A 21,858-nucleotide genomic window follows, 5' to 3' on the forward strand; every position below is an offset into this window, starting at 1 on the left:
CGGCAAGGAGTTCGGCGCCTTGGAGTCACGAGCTTTATAAGGGACAAGGTCAGTATTCGGCTCCAGTGCCGTGGAAGTTGCAGCTCCCGAGGCGGTGTCCAGCCACCTGTCCTCGATCTGTGCGGTCGGCTCCGAACTATGGGTCGGAGCGGACTCGTGTGCGGCCTCTAGGGTACTGTCCGGTGGCAGAGCTAGATCATGCCCATCGTGACAGTACGGCACGCTCGGCTGTGGCTCGACTCCATCGAAGATCAAGTCCCCGCGGATGTCAGCCGTGAAGCTTAGGCTTCCAAACCTGACCTGATGGCCAGGGGCGTAGCTTTCGATCTGCTCCAGATGGCCAAGTGAATTGGCCCGCAGTGCGAAGCCGCCGAACACGAAGATCTGTCCGGGGAGAAAAGTCTCACCCTGGACAGCGTTGTTGTTGATTGAAGAAGCCATCAAGCCTATCGGTGACGACACAGAGGAACTCTCAATGAAAGCACCAATGTCGGTGTCAAAACCGGCGGATCTCGGGTAGGGGGTCCCGAACTGTGCGTCTAGGCAGATGGTAACAGGAGACAGGGGACACGATGTTTTTACCCAGGTTCGGGCCCTCTCGATGGAGGTAAAACCCTACTCCTGCTTGATTGATATTGATGATATGGGTAGTACAAGAGTGGATCTACCACGAGATCAAGGAGGCTAAACCCTAGAAGCTAGCCTATGGTATGATTGTTGTAATTGTTGTATGTCCTACGGACTAAAACCATCCGGTTTATATAGAGACCGGAGAGGGCTAGGGTTACACAAAGTCGGTTACAATGGTAGGAGATCTACATATCCGTATCGCCAAGCTTGCCTTCCACGCCAAGGAAAGTCCCATCCGGACACGGGACGAAGTCTTCAATCTTGTATCTTCATAGTCTTGGAGTCCGGCTGACGATGATAGTCCGGCTGTCCGGACACCCCCTAGTCCAGGACTCCCTCATTGTCATTACGGTTTGACCGATAAAGATCTTCATAGAATATGTGGGAGCCAATATGAGCATCCAGGTTCTGCTATTGGTTATTGACCGGAGAGGCGTCTACATAGTTCTCGAACCCGTAGGGTCCGCACGCTTAATGTTCGATGACGATTTGTATTATGAGTTATGTGTCTTGGTGACCGAAGTTTGTTCGTAGTCCCGGATGAGATCACGGACATGACGAGGAGTCTCGAAATGTTCGAGAGGTAAATATTGATATATTGGACGATGGTATTCAGACACCGAAATAGTTTCGGAGTGGTTCAGGTATTTTTCGGAGTACCGAGGGGTTACCGGAACCCCCCGGGGAAAGTAATGGGCCTACATGGGCCATAGGGGAGAGGGGAGGCAGACCACAAGGGGTGGCCGCGCCCCCCACCCATAGGGAGTCCGAATTGGACTAGGGGAGGGGGCGTGCCCCCCTTTCCTTCTCCTCTTCCCTCTCCCTTCCCTCTTTCCCCCCTCCATGAGAAGGAAAAAGAGAGGGGGGGCCGAATCCTACTAGGACTGGAGTCATAGTAGGACCCCCCCCCCTCTCCTTGGCGCGCCCCTGGTGGCCGGCCTCCTCCTCTCCCTCCTTTATATACGTGAGAAAGGCACCCCTTGGAGACACACCAATTGTTCCAAGCCGTGTGCGGCGTCTCCCTCCATGGTTTACTCCTCCGGTCATATTCACGTAGTGCTTAGGCGAAGCCCTGCGTGGATCACATCACCATCATCGTCACCACGCCTCGTGCTGACGAAACTCTCCCTCGACCCTCTGCTGGATCAAGAGTTCAAGGGACGTCATCAAGCTGAACATGTGCAGAACTCGGAGGTGTCGTACTTTTGGTGCTTCATCGGTTGGATCGCGAAGACGTTCGACTACATCAACCGTGTTAAGCTAACGCTTCCGCTTTCGGTCTACAAGGGTACGTGGACACACTCCCCCACTCCCGTTGCTATGCATTTCCTAGCTAGATCTTGCGTGAGGAATTTTTCTAAAATTGCATGCTACGTTCCCCAACAGAAATAACCGAAAGACTCAAGCCACCAGGATATGCGATCGGTCTCCTGGTCCACATTCAGTTCGTGCAAGGCAATGGACTCGAGGAGTTCATGCCACACAGCGAGTTCCGGAGGCCCAAGTGGCCGCCGGAACGCAAGGTGCCCTAAATCAATAAGGGCCGCCCCAACCGAGATCCGAGGCTCCACTGCAATAGAGAACAAGTCCGGAAATCGGGTTCGTACAACTTAAATGGAGTACATAACCGGCTATGGGCAAGGTTGGTTAGCAAATAATTGATTTGATTTTAAAAAAGATATGGTTTAGAATTAAGATTTTTTGACAGAAGTTCAGAATTGAGATAGTTTTCAAAATACCTGAGTAGTAACTAATATCTATCAAGGCACCTATCAGACGAGGGAGACAGGAGTGCAACTCGCATCAACAAAAACCACGAACGAAACTCATGCACAAGGAAGGACCGAGCAAGGAGACGTGCCCGTAGCGGCACATAAACAAGAGCTACCAGAAGCACTCGATCGATTTTGCTTGGAAATTGGCTCACGCACCTAGCAAAACTAGTAGGCCGGATACACACATACACGTAAAATTTTGATCACATACCACATAAAGGGTAAGTAGATCTTTCCGGGTGTTATTTAACACTGTTAAAGTGTCATAATAAAGGATATAAAATTTAGACTCGGTGTTAAATAAAGAAAGTTTTTTTTCAGTGTCAAATAAGATAACAAAATTTAAAACAGTGTTAATATGGAATTCTCTCAAAATTCAGAGCTTGCAGCACCGATCCATAGTGTGGACGAGGCTGTAGCTATTGGGGGCGTCTCGATAGCTGCAGTTTGCAGGACAAGTGAGGAGCGTCGGCGGATGTTATGCAGACCAGCCGTCGTCCAGTCTGCGGCAGCGCTGTGAGCCCTTGTCGCTGACCGCTACGCCTCCGCCTCCGCCTCCGCCTCCGATGTCTCCTGTCGTTCGCCCGTGGCCGTGGGAGGCCGCCTGATCCACGAATGGGGACTACGCCACCATCAATTGGGCTAGCTCTTGACGGCGAAAGAAGGGGCGTCGCCAGGTGGTCAGGTGGATCTAGAGGCGTCAGCCGGAGCTGAAGAAGGGGAAAATCACGACCACGGCTTGTTCTTTCTCGCGATCACGTAGGACGACATAGAGGCGGTCGTCAGACTCGACGGGCCCATATTCATGTCACCGGCCTTCTCCGTAGCTTCCCTCCCTGCACCTACCTTCTCGACTGCTTCTCGGATGCACTGTCGGGCGTGTCGATCCCTCCCAACGACGTTTTTTGCCTTGCAAGAGAGGACATGCGGGACCCCACGAACTCCGTGGAGGCGTCCTCCATGACGACGATGGGGGACGAGGTAGTCAACTTTGAAATTTACGGTGGCGGACAAGATCGCTATGCGGACAAGGAGCAAGGGTGGAGGAGGGCAACGGTTCGAATGCGGGAAATGGAGGACGAACGCGGAAGGAGGCAGTTGATTTGGTGCATTTGGTTAATTTGAAGCGGATTTGAGATGGGTCTGGCTTGTTGGGTCCGAAGAAGGCGTCTGGACATGTCCATATCCATCTCACATATAGACTAGGTTTGAGGGGTGTCGGACGACCCAGACATTTAGACGGTTTTAAAGGCCGGTTGAGTGGCATTTTCATGTCTGGTTGTTTGAGGAGGATTTAAGAGTCCTACTCCCTCCATTCCCTTACACAAGGCCACAAACTCAAATTACAGGTAACAAGGTAAACTTTAATGACTGCTTTGCAAGTCAATTTTTATTTTTGTTAACCGGGATCATTAATACGCCTGCATGCATGCAAGGAAGAAATTAGAAGGAAATAGCATAGCGTCATTATGACTACATGCATGTGAGTATTAAACAAGTTGGTAGTACTAGGAAACATCACTAATTTTTAACTTGATTACTGTGAGTGGCCTTGTATAAAGGCAAAATGTATTTTTTATAGTGGTCTTGTATAAGGGAACGGAGGGAGTATTTCAAGTCACTGATGGAGAAGAACTGGAGAGCGCAGCTAGAGTGTAACAGGCATCCGTTTTCTTGTTTGATTTTTACACGATTTTGTAAAATGATTTGTAGATGCTCTAATCTATCTAAAATATACACATCAAGCTTTCATATAGTTTTAGATCGGAGCGAGGTGGTATGTCCTAAGCGAATGATCCTGTCCAGGTCAAATTCGTTGCCATCTCCAGTGTTAATATTTCCACTGCCAAAAGTTATACAACCTCTGTCCGAAATTAACCATCGTTGAAATAAGATACACATATCAGCGACAGTTAATTCTAGACTGAGAGAGAGTATTAATTTGCTGAAGTATGTCATGCACCAATATTGAACGAGACCTGGACTTACATTGTTATTGGTAGCTTTAATTTTTTTTATTCTAAGACGACTAATTCCATGTCAGGGAGTCATTCTACTAACTTATTTATCTCAATATACAAATATGCCACAACATCATAAACTTATGGATGCGATAAAACCCACCTCAACATACAACCATGCATAGAAAAAGAATCACCACAACATGCAACCATGCATGAAAAAGATATTGTTTAATAAATATTTTACAACTATACATAATTAAATATAATAACTCATATGTACTTTTTAATTTTGGTTCGCGTGTTATTAATTTAAATATTTATATTACACACAATCAAATGTTAAAACTGTTTTCCACAACGTGTAACGTATCATCTAGTACTCCCTCCGTCTAGGTGAGTAAGTCATCTTAGGTTGTGCACCGTGACCAAGGAGGAGGGAAAAACGAGAGACTTTAATGTTTATTTGCTAATTAATAGCATTGCATGCAATGAACTAAAACTAGTCATAGTGCGAGTAACATAGGTAGTAACATAGATGCCACATAAGCAAAAATGTTGATGTGGCAAGTAGTTAATGAGAAGAGAGGCAAATTGAGTAACCTAATATGTTACCATCACATAGCGCTTTCCAATGCAAAATGAGTCTACAAGACAATAAATGAACATGTGTATGTTACTACACATATGACACTTCCCACTATAAGGGTAGTAACATAGAGTAGTAACGTATGCATGTTACTACTCTAAGTTACTCCCCACTATGACCAGCCTAACCACTGCACGTCGTGTTTAGTAGTCTCAAGTCATTAAAAACATTCACACTTCTCGTCTGTTATTAGTTGATATGTGAAGAAACAAGAAACGAGGTAGAAGTTCATGCACCGTGTCTAAGTGTTTTAGAATTATTTGATTTTTGTAAGATGACTTACACATCTAGACGGAGGGAGTAGTTATAATAAAAATGCAGGCATAATTCTTACAAACACAGCTTGTTCGGAAGTCCACGTGACGCTTCATATTAGGGCAATATGTAACTAGCATGCTGAACTTTGCCTGACATGGATTACAATATACTCTATTCTAGTACTTAATTAGCATCGTGGCAAGCAAGGTGGGAGTATGAATGACAACGAAAGAAAGTGAGAACGTTCCTCACTTAACTAAACTTGAAAGTTGACAGCTCACCTTTTTTTTCCTATCCAATTGACCTGCAATAGTTATCTCCATTCCGTGTTGTTTTTCTTAGGAAAAGCATTCATGGCGCATTTTATTATTTTAAAAAATGTTTGCGTCGTTCAACAAGAACTGAAGAACAAAGCTAGGGCATCATCGTGCCAAATACAACGTGAGGTACCCATTCCCTTCGAAGGTCACCCGTCGTCACCTGATCCAACCATTAAAAACCAGATCATCAGTTTTCGCTATGAAGATCAAGTTCAAGCCAACTTCAAGCAATGCTTTCAACAAGATGGCGACGTAAAAATACAGTCATTGCTAGGTATAACCAACTAAGATCAGACCTTGTTTAAAAAAAACTAAGATCGGACCTAGGGTATTTACCCCGAAGCTTGAAATCGGATACTACCTCCGTCCTAGTCCCCTTCGTATTTAGTGTCAGATTTTCTACCATAGATTTAACTAATAAAATGTCAATGCATGTCACAAAAAATATACCAGGAGAAACTATGTTCGAATACAAATTCAACGATATAATTTTTTGCTACATGTATTAACATTTTATTAGTTAAATCAACGATCAAAGTTTGACACAAAATACGAAGGGGTCAATAAACTAGGACGGAGATGGTAGTACACAAAATCAAAGTCATGTGTGTTCCCACCTCCACTCTCCGTGTTCCGAGCAGCCTCTCACGCGCGGCGAGGTGATTAAGAGGGAGAAAGGGCGTCCGCGCCGCTCACATGGGCCGTTCAAATTAGTTAACAACGACAAGCTCGGCGTCAAGGTCTGTCATTGTTTTTGCAAAGTCGTATTAGCAACCTGCTAGGACAGTTGGCATACGCACTGCATGCTGCTATATGTATTGGCTCATCGCGTTCCATTCATATACACCTCAAACTCTTTGCGGCAGTAGAGATCGATGGCCTCAAGGAGAGAAAAGAAGGCCTCCTACGACGCCAAATGGGAGGAGGTAGCGTCCATCAACACCTACGCCCTGTTCATGGGGTACCTGTCCATGGCCGTGAGGGGGATGGGCGTCCTCGTGCTCACATGGTCCACTGTCGTCCTCCTCGGCGGCTTTGTGTCCATGCTACGGAAGAAAGACTTTTGGTGCCTCACCATTATTACTCTTGTTCAGACTGCTGGGTTAGTCTTACCCAGGCCCGGCCCATAGCTCGGGCAAACGGGGCGCCCGCCCTTGGCCCCCCGAAGATATTTTTTTTTGCCCCAACCCAGGTAGCATTCCTTCTATAGTACGTAACAAGCCCAAGAAATATAGTGAGAAAAACCATAGTTAATCTTTCTCCTTTTTTTTCTCATCGACTCCTCCACTTCCCAAAATCCAGACTCCCAACGCCGTCGTTCCCGTGCGTTTCCGATTCCAAGATCGCCACCGGCCATTAATGGAGACTAAAGGCTAAAATTCATTCCCCAATCAGCGCTCCTTCCTTGATCAATGTTCTGCTCGTTTCAATAATCACGTCCCTCCTCTGTTACTCCGGCTCTGACAAGTCCACATCTACCTGCATAGGTCTTCTTTTGCTTTCAGTGGATCTAAGTGTGAGAGAGAAAGGAGATTAGGAGAACAGGAGAATTGGGGGAAATTCTATGCTATGTGCAAGATATTTACTTTGCTTTTGAAACAGAAAATATTTTGAGCTTTGGAGTCAACAAGGGCCCCTTGTTGCTGTCTTGCCCCAGGGCCCCGTATATGTGTGAGCCGGCCCTGGTCTTACCAACTGCTATTTAATTTGTTGATGCATCTTTTATACACTGTCAAGATTTTGTACATTTTCTCTTCTTTGGTTCCATCACTTTGAGTATTTCTTGAAACCTTCTGCTAAAGCGTAGTCGAGTTGAGTCGGCCAAAAAGTAGGCTCATGTAATTTACAAGAGACCTTGCACAAACACCAAAGTCTAGGGATGGATCAAATACTTATTGCACAATGGAGGAGTTACTATAATGTATATATGATGGGTACTTTCTTCGATTTCACTATAAATCGTGTCATTAGTTAGTATCATGCACATGCTACTAGTTTATGATACACCTTCCGATGCATAGACAATATCATTTATTATTTTATAGAATCTATAGAGAGAGGAACGCATGAGATCATTCAAGATAATGTTTTCTTAAGTTTTCACAAGTTTAACTGACACTACTTCCTCCCATTTATTTATTACTATAGCATGATAGTTAAATACTACTCCCTCCGTCCGGAAATACTTATCATCAAAATGAACAAAAGGAGATGTGTCTAGACGTATTTTAGTTTTAGATACATCTCTTTTTATTCATTTTGATGACAAATATTTTTGGACGGAGGGAGTACATATACTTCTTTACAGAGGAAGTGCCTAACAAGTTGCCATTGCATAATAATCTACTATGATAATTCACTGTGAGAGGTCTGCCAGAGAGGCTTGTTCTTCACCGAATCATTAGTAAACTAAGTTTGCATTTATAAGATTATTGATCCTGCCCCCTCATGCTGAATTTATTTTATAAACTTCAGTGTATACAACTACTATCTCCGACCGGAGTTACTAGTCCCTCTTGTTTTGGGGGTCATACTTTGACCATGATTTTAACTAATAAAATATAAGTTATAAGTAGCAAAAATGATATCATTGAAAACTAAGTTCAAATATGAATCCAATAATATAATTTTTTGTGACATACATTAACATTTTGCTAGTCAAATACGTGGTAAATTTTTGACCCAAAACATGATGGGGATTAATAAATCCGGGCGGAGGTAGTGGTTGTTAAACAATTAACCCATTGTCTTAGGAATAGAAATCTTGTTCTTACATATAGGTTTATGAAAAACCTACGCACTGTAGACATTGCCAAACACCGACTGAGTTGTTAATCCACTGAAAACTGGAGTTTTTGGGTTGGTCAAAAATCTAGTATGTAATATCTGTATGAAAATTACAAAAGAATAGCACTACTAAATATCTCCTAAAGTTCGCAAATTAAATAACACTATATTTATGAATCAATAGAACATATAAAAATGATTAAAAAATGCACATCAAAATCAAAGTGGCCTAAGAGCATCTCTAGCCCTTACTAAAAATCTTATAACTTCTTAAAGACTACTACATCCGTTCTGATTTACTAGTCCCCTCCTATGCTGGGTCATATTTTGACTATGATTTTAACTAATAAAATATAATTTATACGAAGCAAAAATAATATCATTGAAGACTATTTCAAATATGAATTCAACAATATTATTTTTGGTAACATGCATTAACATTTTGGTAGTCAAACATGTGGTCAAACTTTGACCCAAGTACGGTGAAGACTAATAAACTCAGACGAAGGTAGTACTTTTTGTGGACTTAACTCCACCTAGTCCTTTTGAAAGTGCAACTATCCCTAGGTGATTTTGGTAATTCATAACAACATATAGCTCATTGAGCTAATGCTATTCCAAGACTATTATTTCATGAAAGCTCAATGAATGGCATGGCATGGATGATGAAAGTGGATCCCTCAAAATGATAATGACAAAGGATTGGCTCAAGCTCAAAAACTCAAGACTCTTCATTTTACATTTTAGTGATCCAAGATCACATTGAGTCTATATGAAAAGCCAATACTATCAAGGAGGGATGAGGTGTTGCTTAATGAGCCTCTTGCTTCATGTGCTTAGTGATATGCTCCAAAACCCTCAGCTACTTTCTCACATCCACAAATGACCTAAACCTAAAGCCAAAATCGGTCACACCGATTCTTCCTATCCGGAGCCACCGAGTTTGAATGTCATAGCCACTGCCACAAACCCTAGGCAAATCGGTTCTACCGATAGGGATCTCGGTCTCACCGAGATGGGATTGTAATCTCTCTGTTTCCCTTCGTAACGTTTCGGTCTAACCGAAGTGAGCGATCGGTCCCACCGAGATTGCAATGTAAACTCTCTGTTTCCCTTTTGTAACATTTCGGTCTCACCGAAAAGAGCAAATCGGTCCCACCGAGTTTACCTGTCCAACTCTCTGGAAAGCTTATTACCAAAATCGGTCTCACCGAGTTTGTGTAATCGGTCTTACCGAGATTAAGTTGTGCCCTAACCCTAACCGAATCGGTCCTACCGAGTTGCATGTCAGTCCCACCGAATCCTAACGGTCACTAGGTTTACTAAATCGGTCCGACCGAGTCTGTTGAATCGGTCCCACCGAGTTTGGTAAATTATGTGTAACGCTTAGATTTTGTGTGGAGGCTATATATACCCCTCCACCTCCTCTTCATTCGTGGAGAGAGCCATCAGACTAAACCTACACTTCTAACTTACCATTTCTGAGAGAGAACCACCTACTCATGTGTTAAGGCCAAGATATTCCATTCCTACCATATGAATCTTGATCTCTAGCCTTCCCCAAGTTGCTTTCCACTCAAATCTTCTTTCCACCAGATCCAAATCCTATGAGAGAGAGTTGAGTGTTGGGGAGACTATCATTTGAAGCACAAGAGCAAGGAGTTCATCATCAACGCACCATTTGTTACTTTTTGAAGAGTGGTGTCTCCTAGATTGGCTAGGTGTCACTTGGGAGCCTCCGACAAGATTATGGAGTTGAACCAAGGAGTTTGTAAGGGCAAGGAGATCGCCTACTTCATGAAGATCTACCGCTAGTGAGGCAAGTCCTTCGTGGGCGACGGCCATGGTGGGATAGACAAGGTTGCTTCTTCGTGGACCCTTCGTGGGTGGAGCCCTCCATGGACTTGCGCAACCGTTACCCTTCGTGGGTTCAAGTCTCCATCAACGTGGATGTACGATAGCACCACCTATCGGGACCACGCCAAAAACATCCATGTCTCCAATTGCGTTTGAATCCTTTAAACCCTTCCCTTTACTTTCTTGCAAGTTGCATGCTTTAATTTCCGCTGCCTATATACTCTTTGCATGCTTGCTTGAATTGTGTGATGATTGCTTGACTTGTCCTAAGATAGCTAAAATCTGCCAAACTCTAAAATTGGGAAAAGGCTAAGTTTTTAATTGGTCAAGTAGTCTAATCACCCCCCCCTCTAGACATACTTCAAGGTCCTACACCTTTCCAAAAAAATAACTCCTGGACCCCCCCTCCTCAAATTTGAGGAGCCTCCCTCTCCCCCCTAAACTTTATGCCCACGTATCAACCATGGCACCAACAACATTCATGACCCAACCGTCGGCACTAACCAACTTTCCTCATCCGTGGCACTGCCCAAACCGACGCCGCCCCTTACAAAAAAAACAGTGATGCCCCCTCCACACTTTACCCTAGGCATCATCGTCTGATTCAAACCCACCAAGTACAAATCATCCTGTCGCCTAAAGCAACACCCCCTCCTGTTAGTCGAATCAAGCTCAATATGGTCCTTAGGCTGCATACCTTACCAACGTGTATAGATAATATCATTTATTATCTTTAACGACATGTCCTCCCTCATAGCTATTGGCATGTCCCATTGAGCTTGGATCTGGCTCTGTGAACGCCACTGAGGCTAGATTTGGCTCGACCATGGGCGAATTGAGGCCCTTGCGAGCAATCCCATCTAGGTGGCACATTCGGTAGCAACGGATTCTAGGCGTTGCACAAATATGGGATATCACCCTGCTGCAGATCTTCGAACCAACCACTCCATGAGTGCAAACGCCAATTCCTCATCGAAGGTGTTCTCTTGGAGCGACTAGTGGATTGATTCACGGCCCTATGTGGTATGATTTTGGAGATGTTGGCGCAAGGCTTGTCTTATGTGGATGGTCTTCTTTCTTCCCCTTTTAGTTGATTTCTTTTTTGTAAGCCAATTCGTTCGACGTTAATGTTTGGTTTTGCTTGGCATTATTACAATCATAAATAACATATGTTTGTGTGCATCAATCAATGCAGAAGTCAAGGTGGTTTAACCCATTTTTGAAAAAAAGGTGGAATATTCATAAGTTCATTGTAAAGTATAAAAAAGTTGGACATCCACGGGACAAACTAGACAGCAGAGCACTACAAATATGGGATATTCAAAAGTTTACTCCGTAATCTATATTAGTTCACAATATCAGTTGCACAAATCTAGTATAAAAACCGTGGGAGGTCACTGCATAAAGCGAACATAAGTTCACTCCACAAACACATTAGTCACTATATAAAACAATCTCCTCAAACCTCAGCAGTTTATAGAAAATAGAAGTATATTCTTTCAACTTCAGTGGTTCATTATATAAGAACATGAGTCCACTCTCCAAAACTCAGTCGTTTAATGTATAAAAATGTGAAAATAGATGTTCACATTTCAAAATGCGAGCAGTTCACTGTATAAATACACAAAGGTTCACTCTACAAACTACAACAATTCACGGTGCAGAAGCTATCAAAGTTTACTTAGCAAAACTATAATTGTTAGCTATATAAAATGTAGAAACAAATCTCTAGAAACTACTGCAGTTCACTTTTTTCATCTACACCTGCTCACCATATAAAAACAGTAGTGAGTAGTTCATTAAGAAACAATAGAAGTTCACTCTACAAAACTCATCAGTTCGCCCTCAAGAACTACAGATGTTCTCTCTCAATCTACAACAGTTCACATAAGAAAAACATAGCCCATGTTTAATGTTAGAAATTCAGCAATTTACTATGCAAAACTACAGAAGTTTACTATACAATCTACAATAGTTCACTGTATAGAATAAAAATCAGATGTTCACTCCCACTATTCAACCTATACAGCTATACTAGATCACTAACCAGGAAGTTCACTAAAAACCGAGTTTGTAAAAGAGAACATACAGATACAATGTTTCCAACACAAACACAACGAGGATGCACACCTTTAAATGCTAAAGTGCACACACTGCAACTCTAAAATTATGCGATAGTAACACCATTATTCACATCGATGCTCACACTCGCACCTTGGACAAATCGTGCAATCTAGTGGCACCACTGTAGTGTGAACCCCTTCATACACAAAGTCTGTTGTTGGGAAGTACACTGCACCTTATCAAAGTTAACCTTGAAAATCGCTCCATCTAGCTTCTTAATGTGAAGCTCATGTATGGTTTCGCATAATAAAACTATCAACCCCCTCAAGGATGTGTCAGGTCGGCATGAAAGCTCATTCAGTTGGACAGATAAAGTTGTGGACGATTTCTGCAATACGATTTGTGATGACCTTACTGATAAATTTAAAGCTCATATTTAGGTGGCAAATAGGATGATACTGCTGAAATTGCACCGCACGGCCTTTCTTGGGCAGTAGGATAATTGGCCCAAATTCAGCTGAAACAAGGGTGTTTCCCCTTGGTGTAGATGAGTGAAGGGTTGCAACGAGTCCCCTTTAATGGCCTCCCAAAACTTTTGATAAAACTCCGTAGGAATCCTTTTGGCCCCAAAGATTTGTTGTGTTCCATCTAAGACATGGCCTCCCGTACTTTCTTCTCTGGGAAGGGAGCAATGAGGACACCGTTCTCCTCCGGTGTGAGCTGCGAGATATCCTCAATGTCATTCCCTATTGACGGAGCATTGGGGTCAACTGACCCCAAATAAAATTAGGTAAATCAATGTAGATTACTGTTTATTCGTGTGTATTAGAAGGTTTGGCCCTTACTGCAATGAAGTTGAACCCTTGCCTTAGGACACACATGGTCTAACTGGGAACTCTGACCTGCAGGGTCTTCGATGTATCTCTGAACGAGAAGTTAAAGTATATAAGAAGGTCGTACTTCGGTTTCCTGCGTGCTATATATGCCACGGTGATCGACAGGCGATGGCGCATCAGGAAAAGGAGAAATGCCGATAACAAGGATCCCTCCATGGCACGCCTACTGGTAGCGATTACCATATTGTTCATTCAGCAGCTGGTGTTCGCAGTCATACTGTGCCCTTTAGCGGCGCTTTACTTGTGTAGGTTGGTGATCACCGGCGTGATATCGCTGTGGCGCCTGATACGGCGCGATTACGGCGAGGTGGATGGAGGTGCAAACCTGCAGCCTGCTCTGAATGTCTTGTACTCACTGGCTCTGTTCCAGGGTGTGCTCTTCTGCTACAGGTTCTTCTCATATTCTGCAGGAGATGGGCTAGTCAGTAAAGTGGTCGAAGAATACAAGCTGGACAAAGAAGGACCCGTTCGGAAATCGGTGAAGGAGTACCTGCGTCAGACCAGAAATGGGTGCGCTAAGGACCCATCATTTGTAAAGGAAAGGAACCTGGTCACGTACGCTGTGGATTTAATGAAGTCTGAATCATCTGGCAGCTACCTCTCCGGGGCAAGGATTTTGGACGCACTCTTGGCACAGTCAGAGCTCAAGGAGCAGCACTCGATGATTGCACATTGGGTCGGCATCCTGCAGCCAGATAGTTGAGAAACTGCTGCAGGCGGTCGATTCAAGAAGCCGGCAAGACAAGGAGATCATGGAGCTCGCCGCCAGGATAGTGGTGAAGCTTGCTGGAGAGATCCATTTGAAGCGGTTTCCACAAGGCATACTGTGTATATCTTCACTGCTCGAAACCTCTCAGCGACAGCCTGACGATGACAGTGCCCCTTCCGGTGAATTCAAGTCGCTCATGAAGCAAGGCCTTGTTATCCTCGACAGCCTCGCTGCTGACAAACATAACTGCAGTCTCATATGCGAAGACCAGAGCCTTCTCTTCAAGGTTATGGCCCCCATAAGCTCTGATATGCTCCACCTCATTGATCATGATGAATGGTTTGGTGTAGCTGCAGCATCACTGCAAGTCATGTGCCGCATCGTGACTTCTCCCGGAAGCACCGGCGAGAATCTCCGAAACCAAATCCACGGAAACACGGAAGTGATCAGTAGCATGGAGCGGATTCTGAACTGTAAAATCTGTCGTGAACACAAGTTATACATACTAGTCATCAAAATTCTCACAAAACTACCCATGGATGCAGCTCCGGGAGTGGGCACCAAAAGCCGAGGAAAATTCATCGAGACAATGGCTCGCATCTTCACTTCTGATTCTGAAACCCAAGATAGCTCCATCAGAAAATTGGCAGGGGAAGCACTGGCGATGCTAAGCGAAAAATATGCTACCATCTTCTTGAAGGAAAATGGTGGTGGTGTCGATGATCTCAGTAGGATGCTCTTTAAGGCTGACCACAACGCATACAGAATAACTGCAGCTGAAACCCTGAAACATCTTTGTATGTATTACAAAGAGAATGATGATTGTTTCAAGGAACTCATGAAAGCCATGAAAGATGTCACGCCAAAGGTGAATTTTATTTTGTTTTCTTGTTCCCTCACTTAAATTATTACCGCTTCTTCTCATCTAAATAGCTTTGTACCCTGGTCAAATTAAACATGCTCTTGTCATTGCAGGTTCTCATTCAAATACTTCCTCATGGATCAACAAGCAAGGAAGTACAAGCAGGAAATGAAACAGATAAAGACAAGTATCAGCCACCAGGAGCTGACTTAGAAGATGGGCATGACAGTTGTGGTGTTTCATCACAAGACAATGGTCCGGACGAAATCATTTCCTCTCTTCAGGAAAAGGATGAGGAATCTGTGGACAGGAAATTGCATGCAGCTTCATTATCTCTTTGTGCGGCAATATTTGATAGATTGATCAGTGATAAAGGTCATGATTTAACTCCGCTGGTTAAGGCAATTGTCTCAGAAGATGCCGCATTTAGCTTTGTTGGGAAGCTCAGGGAGATGGTTGAAATAAACCGTGAGCCCAGAGCCAATTGCCTGATGATAATGAAGATTATCAGCAAGATGGTAATATCAATGATGCAGCATGGAGGCTGGTACGTCAAAAAAAATCTGGACAGGTTTGACAGCTTGATACTATCTCTGTCTAATGCTTCAGATAATATGTCAGCGCTTGAGGGTTTCATGATTTTTGCTAGTGCTGATCGTCTTGTAATGAAGGAATTTGGCACTCTCGCTTCCCTAGTGAATAAAGCACGAGAACTTCTGGACAAAAATAAGATGGAACATCAATCTGGAATTATACCAGCACCTTCCGTGTCAATGGAAGTCAGCTCATCGAGTAGTACTATGCACATTTAAACATTTACGCACTGCTAGCTACCAGCTACTTGTGTTGTTCGTAGTGCCTATTGTGGATTAGTTGATCCACAAAAAAAAGGGAGAGATTATATGTATCATTCCCTGCCTGTTGTGGGCAGAATCATATTCGTAATTTGTTTTCTATAAATGTGCATGTGTCATAGCTGAAGTTGCAAAGTGAAAATGTGGCTTCGATGGAGAGTACTTTTCTGAAGAAATCTGTGGTAGCAGCTAGCAGGTCAAGTGTATAGGCTATGGTTCATCTTCTAGGAGGTACTCGGCTCAAAAGTTGTCTTCACTTGTTATGTTACTGGAGATTTCTTGAGTAAGGAACTCATACAGTTTACAAATGTTTTTGCATGGACATTCGCCTTACTGGCCATTCTATCAGCACGCCATTCTTAATATGCATTCTTGGTTTACACAATCTTCTTGTGTGTGACCTTGAAATTCTTTCAGAATTTTGTTCAAAAATGCCAGCTCCAGATTTAAGCTGCATCTGCCACTCCTATTCATCCATGAGCTCATGGATTCATCCATGATATTCATATTTTAAACACGATATGCACAATTCACACAGAAAATTGACTTCGTGGTCAAATGAAAAATTAGCTAACTCAAGGCTTCTTCAAATAGCGAGCTAAGAACAAAGGCCCCGTTGGGAACTCACCTGACTTCCTCAACTCCTAGATGCCAGCTTCTCCACATCGATGCCAGTTGCCAGCTTCTCCGGTGGAGCCAGGAGCATCCGGCCAGACGGGCTGGCAGCCCAGCAAGGAGGCCTGAGGTCCAATTCGGCGAGTGTTTGAAGCTTTGGGCCAGTCAGACTCGTCGATGCGGCGGGGAACAAACTGGTCTGGCGTATAGTGCAGTGGGGAGGCTCGTCGGAATAGCTCATTCGGCTGCCGGTGGCAAACACGAGGAGAAAGATATGAAGCTCGTCATGGTCGGGCGTCCGAGCAGAGTCGATGCGGTGGCGACGGCATGATGGGGCGGGAAACCTGCGGGTATCAGTTGAAAGAATTTTCTCAGCCACGAAGATTATCAAGATACGGCTGTGCTGGAAGCCTTTCCGTCAGTTGGTCACCTTCTATCGGATGTACATCGTCAGCTGGCTTCCACCTACTGCAGGCGCTCTGCATTCTTTGTGGCTAGGCTGTGTCTCGCAAAGGAAACAGCTGCTACTGCGATGGCGGCGCCGTGGTTGTCGTCAGTTATATAGGTTGCATTTCAACCACAGCAGCTAATAGGGGGCGTATCATGGATAAAGTCATGAATTAGATCAAGCTGGGCAAACGAGCGCAGCGACGGGGACATTGATGGACTTGGGGAGGACGAGACCGTGAAGGTAGCATCGTCCGCTGGTAGCATAGCATGTACTTAAAAAAGGGACTTACTCTATTTTAGAATTCCACAATGAAATACTGAATTTTCTAGCAATTATACTACTCCGATCCGAAATAAAAAAAGAACCCTCAAATTATTTTGAGAAATTAAAGTAAGCAAAGCACGCTATTCTAAATCGAAGTAAAGTCAAACTTTCTAGTATATTATATTACGGCTTTATTACATTCATAGAAAGGAGATAAAATGAGAAATCTTTGCCATCCAATCTGATTAGAATATCATAACATAAAGTATAAGTGGCAGAATTTTTTTTGTAGGAATGTTTTATCAATTCATTTTCATTTCATTTGTACCCCTGGCAAACTCAAACTTTCGTCGAAATGGTCTCTATTCATGTCGGCAAGGAAAATGGTCCATATTGCCCTGGGAAATCAACGGCGAGATGGGACTTGTACTGTTGCTTCCCGCACAAACCAAGTGGGACCTTGAAGTTTAGAGTTCAGGGTGAACTTCTGCAACAGTTCAGGGTTGAAAAGTGGACCTTTTTCCGAAAAAAAAAGGTTATAGATCCCTGAAACGGCATGACGGCCACAAAGGTGAAAATAAAAGCATGTTATAGACAAGAATACCTGATCCATAATTATATGTATTATTATGTTTTATGTTACCTGTTTTGTGGTATTGATCGTGCCGGCTTACAAATTTAGATATCTGCATGACAGGCCAACAAAGAGGTGTATCCCACACATGAATACATTGAAGTAACACCTTGATGATCACAAATGGAGAAACCTAGGGGATTTCAGGAGGAGCACTTCAAGAACTTAACTTCAACACATTTCACCAGAAGTCTCCACATGAACAATTGCCATTGTTAAAATGGTGAAATCTGTACACATCTCGCAATACAATTTCTCTTCCCATGACTTCGGAGGTAAACTTCATCCAAGTGTGGCAATCGTTGCAGACACGGAGATTCTTAATGACTCTAAGGGGCATAGAAGGAGGCAAACTCATCAATCCAAAGGCCACAGCTAACTTCTCGCTATGGACAAAAGCAGTGGGGTCCTTTTGTTCTTTCTCTTTTTCTTGGAAAAGAAAATAGTTCCCTTGTCTGTACCCTATTTTGGCTAACCTGTCATCTAGGTCAGCCAAATATTTGTAAATCTGATGAGCCAATGGGTGCAACCGATCACCAACAAAGAAAGCATGAACCACGTTCTTTACTTCAATCCAGCTACGGCCGGGCTCTTTTCTGACTCCTCTGTCTTTCATCATCTTTCTGACGTGATCCCTGTAAGCCCATTTCCCAGTAACAGCATATGCATTTGAAAGGAGGACATATGATGCTGAATCATGAGGCTCTAACTCCAGTAGATACTTGGCTGCAAGCACTCCAATTTCGATGTTTTTGTGCACTCTACAAGCACTGAGAAGGGTTCTCCAAACCATTGCATTAGCAGATACAGGCATTTCCTCAACAAATTTCCTTGCACGGTCAAGTTGCCCAGCTCGTCCAAGAATGTCTACAACACAAGCATAATGATCAGGCCTTGGATGGATTCCATGCTCACTAGACATGGATTCAAAGTAACCAAGACCCTCCTCTACCAGACCCACATGACTGCAAGCAGCTAAAACGCCTATGAAGGTCACATCATTTGGTTTTAGACCTTCTTGCTTCATTTGATCAAATAGATCCAAGGCCTCTAGGCCACATCCATGTTGTGAGCAACTTGTAATAATAGTATTCCATGACACATCGTTCCTTTCGGACATTCCAAAGAACTGCATCTTGGCATCTTCAATGCTGCCACATTTCCCATACAGTGAAATCAACGCATTGGCAACTTCAGTTTCAGAGGTGCAACCTGTTTTAATAACTGTAGCATGTATTTGCTTTCCTTGTTTTATATCTGCAAGGTTAGCTGATGCACTAATAGAGGATACAAAGGTGAACACGTTATACTTGATACCTGCTTGATACATCTTAATAAATACCTCAAGGGCCTCTTCATATAGACCACTTTGTGCAAAACCAGATACCAGTCCATTCCATGTTATCTTGTCTTTATATTCAATTGCCTCAAATAAAGAGAAAGCTTCTTTGCTTCTTCCACATCGTGCATAAAGGTTTACCAACGCATTCCAAATGGAAACATCTCCTGAATAACCAGACACGTAAACCCGAGAATGAATCTGCAGACCTTGACGCATTGCTTTGATTCCAGCACAAGCACTTATAGCACTTGCCAGCCCTATGTTATCAGGCCAAATTCCAAATAGCTGCATATCTTTGAATGTTTCAAGGGCCTCTTTGCAAAAGTCATGTTGCACGTATCCAGCAATCATCGATGTCCAGGAGACCACATCTTTTGCTTCAAGTATTTCAAGAATTCTTCGAGCTTTATGAAGCCACCCGTATTTAGAATACATATCTATCAGTACACCACTGACATACATATCAGACTCAAAGCCAGTCTTTATGCTTAGTGAATGAATCTGCTCTCCAAGGTTAATTTCTCCAGCATAAGTGCAAGTCCTTAACAAGCATGGGTACGTGAATTGGTTAGGGCGTACCCCTGCAGCTACCATTTGACAAAAGAGGTCAACAGATTTTGCTAGATCACTAATCTGCCCATATGCAACAAGCATCAAATTCCATAGCACTACATTTGTCCTATCACCCGATTTGAAGATCTCGAGGGCTTCCACGATATCACCACATCTCACATAGAGATCAAGAATCGAACCTTCAATTATGTAATCCGGAGACATGCCTGCTTTTAGCAGATAAGAATGGAGCTGCTTGCCCTTATTCAGATCCCCAATAGAGGCACAAGCTGCAAGGAGACTAGCAATGGTTACACAATCAGGTGTCCAGCCTGACAAGCACATCTCCTCAAATATCTCCAAAGCGCTCTCACCGTTTCCACACTGAGCATGTCCCGAGATCAGTGTATTGAACGTTACTCTATCACAGTACCGCATCTCAGAAAATACTCTTTCCGCCAGGCTAAAAGATCCTAACCGCAAGTACAGCGCAATAAGCGCATTCCCCACAACAGTTTCAGAGCACAACCCTTGCTTGTAAACTTGGACATGAACCAGCCGCCCTTGCTCAAAAAGCGCAGCTTTAGTGCAAGCACTGAGTACACTAGACAGAACGTAAGGCGTAGGAACAACCCCGGAGCGATGCATGTGGTGGTATAGCCCAACAGCATCTTCTCCAAGACCATTCTGTGCATACCCTGACAACATTGCAACCCAAGAAACATTGTCCCTGGCAGATAGCTGCTCAAACACACGCCTCGCCCGCTGCACAAGCCCTTTCTTCGCGTACAAATCAATCAGCAGGTTGCCAGCGATCCGGTCTCCCCCGAGCCCACATGTGATCGCCTTGGCATGGATCACCGGAACGAGCGGCCAGTGCTTGCCGCTGCCCCTGCACTCACGCAAGGCGCACGCGAAATCAACAGAGCCAAGGCCCCTGCACTCCCTGACCTTGGCTGCGAAGAGCGACAGGAGCTTCTCCGGATCTTCGTGCGCGAGGAACTCACTGAGCGACTTGTTAAGTGAGGCCGCTGCCCGGCGCGTCATTGAGCCGAACACCTTGGGCGCGACGGGGTGGAGGACATTGTCCAAGTAGCTCGCTGGTGATATGTTAGTGCGAGGGAGCACGCGCGAGGCAGGGAGGTTGGAGGTGGTGGAGGAGGTCAGGTCGGCGGCCTGTGCCGGAACGGCGACGGCTGTGCGGCCTCAGGACGAGCTCGCTGAAGCGCGACTGCGCTAATCTGGTGCCGGTGAGCAGAGTTTTACTAGGATAGGCGGACGTCTCACGATACTGTTTTAGTATTTACAGCATCTACCACGGTTCCATTTTTGTATGCAAGACCATCGGATTCCACGGATGGAAGTGGAACTAAGAGGGACTAATCCATTGAGCACAACAAATTTTATCAGGCTGTTCCATTTAGCTGACCCATCAAGTATATTTTCCATCCTTCAACTTTACCAACAATCTAGAAATGGTCCCTTAACTCTAAAATCAGACAAACTTGATCCCTCATCTGTTAAAACCGGATATTTTTCATCCTGAGACCACTCCGGATGGTTTTGTGGTGACATGGACCCAGTATTGACTGCACACCTCACCACCTCATCGTCTACCTCAACTTCGACTTCGATCTCTTGCACCACCACACGGCCGCATGTCAATTGGTCATCACCGTGTTCGTGCATGCAGCGAGGTTCACCATCTCTCGTCAGAGTCATGGCCATCTGCTCCGCTCGGTTCTGGCTGATCAGCTCCGACGCCACCACGACCATCTCTTTTTTTTTGCAGATAGAAAAATGTATTACTCAAGTAGCAAAAATGCTACGGTGTGCAATACAAAGATCAATTACCTCTAACGGGCCAGAGTTTAACCAAACTATGGTTCTACCATTACTCCTAGCAAATTTAGCCAAGTAGTCACTAATAGAGTTCTGACTACACATAACATGTGTAACACAAGTTGCACGAAGACTCCTCAAATACTTTATCTCCTGGACTAGAGAGGCGAAGACTGATCTGTCTGTACTTTCGTCATTGATTATGTTCACTGCAGTCACGGAATCGATCTCTATATGTATACAACGTCCATCACCACTACCAGGTCCAGCCCTTCCCGAACGACCATCGACGAGGTGGCGTTCAGGTCCATCACCGTCGTTACCACATCCATCGTCAATGCTGCCTTGTCCTTATTGTATACGACGCCTTGATCGTCACCAGAGCCATTGGTGTTGCCTGCATTGGAAGTGTGTGGCTTCACATCGTCGTTGAACGCAATGGATTCGGTTGATAAAAAGAGGTAGTAGAGTACGCACACCTGACAGCTAGTAGAGCACGCACGCAATGTATTGTAAGTGGGATCCCACTTATACCC

At 44.2% G+C, this 21,858-nt stretch overlaps 1 protein-coding gene and 1 long non-coding RNA gene across 2 annotated transcripts; both read right to left on the reverse strand.

Moving 5' to 3' along the window:
- Positions 1-12,252: 12,252 nt before the first annotated feature.
- LOC123110787 (uncharacterized) lies at positions 12,253-14,506 on the reverse strand. Its single transcript, XR_006453707.1, has 3 exons — positions 13,688-14,506; positions 13,147-13,601; positions 12,253-13,047 (listed from the first exon to the last, which is right to left on the reverse strand). It is a non-coding gene; the product is annotated as an uncharacterized lncRNA (long non-coding RNA).
- Positions 14,507-16,256: 1,750 nt separating this feature from the next.
- Positions 16,257-20,879, reverse strand: LOC123110788 (pentatricopeptide repeat-containing protein At4g13650). Its single transcript, XM_044531391.1, has 3 exons — positions 17,596-20,879; positions 16,668-17,498; positions 16,257-16,581 (listed from the first exon to the last, which is right to left on the reverse strand). The coding sequence occupies exon 1, from the start codon at positions 20,525-20,527 to the stop codon at positions 17,768-17,770; it is 2,760 nt and encodes a 919-aa protein (XP_044387326.1). The 5' UTR covers positions 20,528-20,879; the 3' UTR covers positions 16,257-16,581; positions 16,668-17,498; positions 17,596-17,767.
- Between the last annotated feature and the right edge of the window lie 979 nt (positions 20,880-21,858).

This window comes from Triticum aestivum, chromosome 5B (assembly GCF_018294505.1).
Source record: "Triticum aestivum cultivar Chinese Spring chromosome 5B, IWGSC CS RefSeq v2.1, whole genome shotgun sequence".
NCBI classification, from domain to species: Eukaryota; Viridiplantae; Streptophyta; class Magnoliopsida; order Poales; family Poaceae; genus Triticum; species Triticum aestivum.